This window comes from Cyprinodon variegatus, unplaced genomic scaffold (assembly GCF_000732505.1).
Source record: "Cyprinodon variegatus isolate N-32 unplaced genomic scaffold, C_variegatus-1.0 Scaffold133, whole genome shotgun sequence".
In the NCBI taxonomy this organism is placed as follows: Eukaryota; Metazoa; Chordata; class Actinopteri; order Cyprinodontiformes; family Cyprinodontidae; genus Cyprinodon; species Cyprinodon variegatus.
This window is the reverse complement of record NW_015150586.1, coordinates 424,478-433,356: the sequence shown is the minus strand read 5'-3', so window position 1 is coordinate 433,356 and position 8,879 is coordinate 424,478. Positions and strand designations below refer to the sequence as shown.

The following is an 8,879-nucleotide window of genomic DNA, read 5'->3' as shown; positions in this document are numbered from 1 at the left end:
GACCGGTATAGCGCACGCCTCACAGCAGACGCCGCACCAATCAGCCTATCGATCTCATGCTTCATCTTTCCCTCATTCGTAAACAAGACCCAAAAATACTTAAACTCCTCCACTAGGCAGCACATCCTCCCCAACCTGGAGAAGGCACTCTACCCTTTTCAGGCTCCAGACCATAGTCTTGGATTTGGAGGCACTGATCCCCATCCCGGCCGCTTCACTCTCGGCTGCCAACCGCTCAAGTGAGAGCTGTAGATCACGCCCTGATGAAGCCAACAGAACCACATCATCTTGGTAAGGCCACCAAGACTGTCTTGGTGGCCTTAGGGCTTATATTTTAGCAAAGTAAAAATGAACCTCCAGTTATAACCTGTTTGATGATAATTGGGTGTAAAATGCTGCGAGACGTATCAAACTGTTATTCCTGATGGACGGACAGAAGATGAACTGGTATACATCATAGGACCTGATGATCTTTAAAGTTTCTTCCCGTCAGATGGGAGCCAGTAGTGTTTCTCTTTTCATCTTCTCCTCTCCTAAGAGAAGCAGGCGGATCGGAGCGTCCTATCGTTCCTCCCGACTCTGCTGAGAATGGCTTTATGCCCCGATTAGTTTCAGATTTCATGCTCTCCCGTGTTGAGTCGCCCAGCTTTAGGATGTTGTCTGAGATTAGCCAGACGGAGACACTGATTGTCATTTCCACCACATTACCATGCATGAAATGAGCAATTATTTAGTAACGTTTTCATTAACCTCTGACAATTGATGCCCGCAGCCGATCAGACGGGGAAGCTGTTCGTCGGTGACGCCGTCCTGCAGGTGGGTGCATCACTTCCTGTCTCACTGCTCGTAGCAACAGGAGGCCATTTCTGCATGTTCATTTCAGCAAAGGGTCATTAGGACTGGGTAGAAGAGGGGATATTATGAAATCTGAGCAGCATAATGTGTAATAAATGTAAGGGTTTTGTTTCTCAAACATTCACAGACTATATTTTGGGTTATTTAGCCTGAAAGGACACAAAAAAAATGAAGGATTATCTTTCACAGTTGTTTCATCACTGCATCATTCAGTGTCTTTAATAGTCTTTAATATTTATGTATGTATTTTTTAAATGGCTTATTTGGTGTTTTGACTTTGTTTCTACCATTGTGTTTTTATGGTTTGTACCGTAACCTTGAGTGTCCAGAAAGGAGCCTTTGAAATAAAATGTATTATTATTATTAAAATAAGAAATGTTTTGATTTTCAGTCGGCCATCGTAAGGTCGTTGTGGTCGTGGGCAAATCTCTCAGTGGGCAAACGAGGATTCTTCTTCTTCCTCTCAGAGGAAAACCCAGTAGAATGGCGGGGGTGCAATGGGTGAAATGAAGTTCTTTCTGTAAAATTGACAGATCGTAGTAGCCATGTTTGCTTGGCCATGTCTTTGTCCAAATACGTTGTCGCCTTTTCTTTTTCGGGCTTTCAGCACAAATTGCCCAAATTGCCAATGCAGCGTGTTTCACTCTAGTGAGCTTCATATTCTTCTTCTACTCATTTGGCTTTCAGATAGACGAGTCTGAGTAGCTCCATCTCACTGCAGAGCTGAGTCCCACCTGGTTTTAGACATAGAGTGTGAGCAGGTAGATCGCATCAGGGCGTCGGGTCGCACAGCGTGTGAACAAACATCGTGAGCTGTGAACTTTTAAGCTCGATACAGGCCGATACCGATAGGGGGCCGATTATATCGTGCATCCCTAACAGAAATCATAATAACTCCAACAGTTATGTTGTTGTTATCTCGTGTCACGAGCACTAGGTCTCAGCCTGTTATGTTCTGGATCTCGGAAACATCCGAACACCTCGACAGGCAGCATGCGCGTTCATGTGTAAATGGCCTGTACTTATATAGAGCTTTTTCAAGTCAGGAGACTCTGACCACCATCAGTAGACGGTGAAGTGTCTTGCCCAAGGACACAACGACACTGAAAGTCAGAGCCGGGGCTTGAACCGTCAATCCTTCGATTGCAGGGCATACTCCTACATCCGACGCCACTGTCGCCCCATGTTTTAAAGGCATGGTTTCCATGGGTGGTCTGAAGGGAGAGGCATGGTTGTGTATGTTCAAAAATATAGCTTTCTGGAATCGTTTTTCCAGGATCTCCTACTGCACCTTTAAGCTAGTGTAATAATTCATTTGGATCTGGCTCAGACCAAAACTTTAACTTCAAATTAAATATTTAGTTTTTATGTCTGATAGATACTTAATTAACAAGTTAAATAAATAAAAAAATGTGAATGATATGGTGATAATATGAGTTGAAAAAAAAACATCCGTTTTATATTATTTTCTTTTATTTTTAATTCCAAATTGTGGTCAGATGTATTTTTGATAACTGTTATTATTATTTATCACAGAAAACAGAGAATTTTCATTCAGAAGAGACTAACTGAACTGAACTCATCGGCATTTATTAGTAATATAATCTTTAATTACTGTCTGGAAACCCTTCAGTATTTATTTGCTTCGGTTCATGAGCAGCTTTTTTATTAGATGGATGCTGTTTATCTCCAGGATCAGATGGAATCAGCAGACCAATATTAATATTCATGGAAGTGATTGTGAATCTGCTTTGTGAGCCGTTTATTTGCAGAGTATCTGAACGGTCACACAGCAGAATATTACAACCATCTGCATACAAGCTTTGCAGCAGGACCGGCCTATTCTGCAGCTTCTAATGAGAAGGTTCAGCTGGAACAGATGGAGAAATGATCCAATTGGTCAAAGAATTTTCAATATGCAACCAATTAACATAAAAACAGGAATTTGGGCTTTCTGAGTTTCTAATTTGAATTGGAGTTTTCTGAGGAGGTTGTGGATCAATTCAGTTTAAGTCAGTTTATTTCTATAGCTCCAATTCACATCATGTCATCTCAAGTCACTTTCCAGTTCACCAGATCATCCAGTCAGATTGATTCAAAGTTTTATATCTAAGGAAAATCAGCTGATTGCATCGACTCATTGACTCTTCAGCAATCCCTCACACTAAGCATGCATGTAGTGACAGTGGAGAGGAAAAACTCCCTTTGAACAGGAAGAAACCTCCAGCAGAACCAGGCTCAGTGTGAGCGGCCATCTGCTGATGCGGACTGGGGTTCAAGGAGACAGAAGCAGACATAGAAAAAGAAGCATAGATACAAAAGGCAACTGTCCTTAAAAAAAAAAAAAAAAAAAAAGCCCCGCAGGGTGAGTATCCTGCATTAGCATTAGCATTAGTTGATCTGGCAGCTGGTCAGCAAACATTGACCAGGTGAGTACAAGGGTGCCACTTACTGGCATGGAGGAATTTAAGATCCTAGCTATCACAAATGGAGGGAAAAGGAAAGCATCACCTGCTGAAAGTGCTGCAGGATCGGTGAAAACATACATGGATGGACTGACAGGCATAAAAAAGCCCAGATTTATCAGCCTGTCTGTAGTTTAAACATCACAACAGGGTCTGACTCCATGATGACTCCACAATTGATCAGACGCTGCTTTGTTTTTCTCCTGTAGGTTAACGGCATTAATGTGGAGCACTGCACGCACCAGGAAGTGGTAAGTATGTTTAAAACGTTAAAAAATAACTAACTCAGCAGCTTTGACCTGCACTTCCAAACTGAAATGTTTGAGCCCCTAAAGGGAGACTAAAGAGGAAAATAACAACATAACTTTCTTATTTGCACCAATTTGCACCAATATAATTTTTTCTTCTCTTTTCAGTGTCACTTTAGGGGCTCAGTAGAATTGACAGTGTATGGAGTGAATTTTGCTTCATTATTAATGCAAGCAAAGAACACATTTTTTATATTAAAATTTAAAAAACAATATACGATGCAGCTATTAAAGGTAGAATTTTTGAAAAGACCTGACCACTTAAAAGAAAATGCAAACGCACAACCCTGTGTCCTTTTAAACACATGCGAGAGCAAGTAAGAGCCAATTTCTCCTCATGCACGCATTGTTTAAAAGTTGCTGCTTTTTTCTAAAGATTTGCAAATTTTCTACTATGTCAGACTCACCACCAGTAACTGAAAATGAAATGCGGAGGTGCACGTAGGACGGCCTTATGTACACATATCACCAGAATGATTGACAGTAAGGAGGACCAATTATTTTGATGATCCACCTGGAAAAAGACCACTATACCTTCAGAAGGTGAAAATCTTACATATTTTGGGAGTAACTTTGTTTCATTTCTTGATTGCATTTTTTTCTTTCACATTTACAAACCAATAATGCAACAATAATGGAACAAAGTTTGCTCCATAACAGCGGATAATTTGAAGAAATCGATATGAATGTCCTAAATTCCTTCCTCTGTGATCAGCATTGTGCTAAATCCTCTGAGAAACGCAGCGGCTGTTGGCCTCATGTTTGTTGACGTCTCCTCTCTACATTGTTCCTGGTTTGAGCTCTGAAGCTGAACTTCAGCTGTTTCCTTTATTGGCTCCATTATTCTCTCCAGTTTAGCTCGCCGCTTTGTTAGATCTCCATCTTATCGTCTGCCATAACCCCCCCCCCACACACACACACACCCACACACTGCAGCTCTGAACAGCGGTTCCTATATGGCAGTCCATTTTGATATTTACTGAATATGTAATCCAGATGTCTCAAATGCATTTATTCCAAGTCAAAACAAACATTTCGGATATCTAAAATAACATTCTTCCTCTCTAAAAATGAATTCTGACGAGCATGAACTCTAATTCCAGATCTCCATAATAGAGTTACTACTAGTCACAATTATTATTTCTAATATCAAAAATGAATATAACATTACAGATATCCAGAAATCCAATTCAAAAATATATTTCTGCTTGTAGAAATATAACTATAGATATCAACTACTTATTTTATGACTAGTTAAATTAGATTTCCAGATATCTCAGTTTTAAAAATGCCTTTCCTAAATAAAGTTTTAGATACTTGCAAAATAATAATGAGGCTCAATTTTAACATAAAATAAGCAGGCTGACAGTAGCATTTCTATTATAGATAGCACTAAAGCATTCTACCTAGTCACATTTCTATTATAGATAGCACTAAAGCATTCTACCTAGTCACATTTCTATTATAGATAGCACTAAAGCAGTCTTCCTAGTCACAATTATAATCAAGCATTAAATTTTAAGTACTCTGGAGTCAAATTTGTACTAGTAAGAACTACATTTCATCTACTTTACTTATTTAAAGTGGCCGTTTTAAAATACAGAAAGTTTTATTCTTACTGTACAATTTTATTTTTGGTATCCTGAAATAAATTTTTTGCTGGCAAAAATATTTAGTATATCTATATGTACAGTTCTGACTAGTAGGAATGTATTTTAGACCAGGAAGAATCATATTTAAAAGATCAGCAAATTAAACAAAAGAGGGGACAGCTCAATGGCCTGCCATAGTTCTCACTACACTCACCTCCTGCGTGTCAAAACACAGAATGAGGAGTTTTCTGTCAGACCAGCATACCTATAGTCAATACCTATTTATCCCTTTAGTTTTTCCCTTAAGTTTTTGTATAAAAAATAGACTTTAAACTACCTCAACAGGCGTGTTTCCCTATAGTCATGTACAAAAAAAATAATGTAATTACTTCCTTTTTGGTGCTTTTTTTTTAAACATATGGCGATCTGACCTTAAATTGTTTTTTTTTGTATATGAATAAAGGCATTAACGCCCTTTGAGGTGGATTAAAGTCTATTTTTCGCACAAAACTAAACGGATAAAGGTAAATCTGAGGTCCCTCGCGTGTGTATTTGCTGCTGGTCTGACGGGGTATGCTGATCTGACAGAACCCCGGTCATGGCATGCTAATGGGCGCCTGGCAGCTCTATGGACGCTCAGGCGGGCAGACCGGTGCCTTTTATCTTCAGGACTTAGGCTCGTTTGCTTCTTTGTTTGGGATGACCAAACTTAACTGGTGGAAGTGAAAATGGCTCCACGCTGCTGCCTGATTCAGACTTCCAGCCCCTCCCTGTATCTGAACCAATCTGCCTCTGCTCTCAGGTTCACCTCCTGCGGACTGCAGGTGATGAGGTCACCATCACCGTTCGCTACCTGAGAGAAGTCCCATCCTTCCTGAAACTGCCTTTGGGTAAGAGTCTGATCACTACTCCTCTTCCTCTCCCTCATCTTCCTCCTCCACCACCACTGTAGAGGGAAAACATAAATTTACAATAAATTAAATAAATGTACCATGAATTAAGTGGAAGTAATATTTATTTATTAATCTAATGAATGATTCAAATAGGAAAATTACCTCAAAGTTAAAAAATGCGGTCTAATTTTTTTTTTTTCTCATTAAAAACTTTTAAAACTGATTTAGAATTATGAATTAAATCCAATTTGTTTATGTAAAAATGCACAATATAACTGTATTTATTAAAAAAAATGTATGACCTTTGCTTATTCCATTTATCATTTTTAAAGTATTTATATTTTCTTTATTTTGAACATAATCATTTAAATGGGAATGTTACTATTTGAGGTCTTATTTTTATTGTTCAACATGTTATTTATTGTTATTCAATCAAATATTATTTCTCTGTTGGAGCCGCTCAGACCCCCACATACCGGCGGTGCTCTGTCACTGGGAATCCCCAGCAGCAGCTGCCTCAGGCCCGCTCACCTCTTGGGGTTTTTCCCCTACTGTTGGTGGCGGCTGGAAGTAAATTATGCGTTTTTCATGTACGTAATACTACGGAAGAGGATTAGGGCCACTGAAAAAAAAAAAAAAGTAAACTGCTTTTTAAATTTTATTTCAGTTTAGTATGGGAAAAAAGTCAGAATTCTGAAATTAAAGTCAGAATTCTGACTTTTTTCTCAGAATTCTGTCTTATTTCTCAGAATTCTGACTGAATTCTGACAATAAAAAAAAGTCAGAATTCTGAGAAAAAAGTCAGAATTCTGACATTAAAGTCAGAATTCTGACTTTTTTCCCATACTATACTGAAATAAAATAAAAAAAATCAGTTAACTTTTTTTTTTCCAGTGGCCCTAATCCTCTTCCGTATAATACAAACTGCAGGCACCAGGATAATAAAAGCAAACATGTTTTACCAACAGGTTTCTACATTTTAAGTTAATTTAGTGTTTCAGAGGAGTGATCATAGCATTCTGCATCAGCAGTGCTGTTTCTGTCTCCCTGCCAGCTCCCAGATCAGCTTCTCTGATTGGTTGATGTGGCATTAATTTGTCCAACTCCAGCATCTGCTTCTTCTGAAACGTGTCACACGCCTCAGAGGCTGATGAGGCACCGCTCCTGCTGATGCTCATTGATGCGCGTCAACCATTGAGTTTGCACGTAAACTCTCTGCTTCTTCTGCTTGAATCGCATCCTGTGTGAATGTAGCATAGGGTATGTAGGCCGTGTTTTGGTGAGGAGCTGGTTGGATTGTTTTAATAACTATACTGGTAGAAAAAGAGAATTGCTATAAAGTTACTGCAAATGCGGCCAAAGTTTTGTTGTTATTTTATTCAAATTTTAATAAATTCCTCTCCATTTGTTTCTGTCATTGTTTTCTCCCCCAGGTTCTCCTGGACTGGACCACAGTCGTGTTTCCTCTCCGCTGTTCGACAGCGGCTTACATTTAAATGGAAACGGAAGCAACACAGTAAGAAACGTCTCCTTGTTGATCTGCTGCAGGGATCCTGTTTACTAAAAGGCAGATACAACCTGCCATGGTTTGGCTGGGGTTTGATGCTTGATTGGTGAAGAACTATTAGAACATGTTGGTGAAAGCCTAAGTCTGGATAATTCAGTTTATTTATATAGACAAATGTAATCAGGTCACTTTACAGAGACAATTCAACCAGTTCATCTAGTCAGATTGATTCAAAGTTTTCTATGTAAGGAAAACCAGCTAATTGCATCGACACATTAACTTGAAGGCAATCCCTCACACTAAGCATGCTTGTGGCTACAGTGGAGAGGAAAAACTCCCTTTTAACAGGAAGTGAAAATGATAAAAAAAAAAATCCTAAAATAAGGCAGCGCCATTTTACAGAAATAACATCCGTTTACCTGCAAGAATACAAAAAAGAAAACAAAACACTAAAACGGTCCAATTTCAGGAGTTTAGACCAATATTTGCATAACATTGTACACGCCTGAATATGAGCTGGGTGTCACGGTAGGATGAAGGTTTTTGAGGAAACAAATGCAGAGATCAGGAGGCAGAGGTGTGTCTTGAAGATTTAATAAAGCAAAAGAGGCCAAAAGCCAAAATACAAAAATACATAGAACCAAAAAACATCAGAGGAAAACTCAAGTGGGGAGCCAGAGATGAGGAAGCAAAAAACAAAAAGGAACCAGCACTGAGTGACTGTAGAGGTGGAGTATATAAGGGGAACAGAACAAAGGAAGGACTGATAAATATGAGCTAAATATGGAGCAGGTGTGAGAGAACTAACTAGAAGGAAGCCAAGGGGAAAGGAAACAAGCACAAGGGGGCAGCAGAGAGTAACCAAAGACTGCTGCAATATAATACAAAATGAACCAAAGATCATTAAAACAGAATAACTAATAACTAAAAAGTAGAAACTCAGCGTCCCAAAAGGGGAGAACTATAACACTGCGAAGGATAGATGGATGGATGGATGAATTGTTAGAGGGATCAATTTTAAAATATATTTAATTGTTTGTCGAACAAAACAAACTCAACACCATTTAAAACATTGAAATAAAAAGGAGCAGAACAAAGAAAAGTCTGCTATCTGCCCCTTCACACAAATAAATGTAAATATAGTGTGTGTACTTGGCCAAATACCTATAAATCGCTTAGCGTAGCCTAGCTTAGCCTTATAAAGCAAGGACAGTGAGCAGAAGGATGCTTATGGTTTTTCCATGGATAGATCATTTTAA

At 38.9% G+C, this 8,879-nt stretch overlaps 1 protein-coding gene across 1 annotated transcript in view; it reads left to right on the top strand.

The window, feature by feature from the left end:
- The first annotated feature begins 713 nt into the window (after positions 1–713).
- sntg2 (syntrophin, gamma 2) overlaps positions 714–8,879 on the top strand; it is an 87,181-nt gene continuing 79,015 nt past the window's right edge. The window contains exons 1-4 of the mRNA XM_015376327.1: positions 714–816; positions 3,530–3,571; positions 6,023–6,110; positions 7,547–7,629. Coding sequence (XP_015231813.1) covers positions 763–816; positions 3,530–3,571; positions 6,023–6,110; positions 7,547–7,629 — 267 coding nt within the window. The 5' untranslated portion in view covers positions 714–762. The remainder of the gene's footprint in view (positions 817–3,529; positions 3,572–6,022; positions 6,111–7,546; positions 7,630–8,879) is intronic.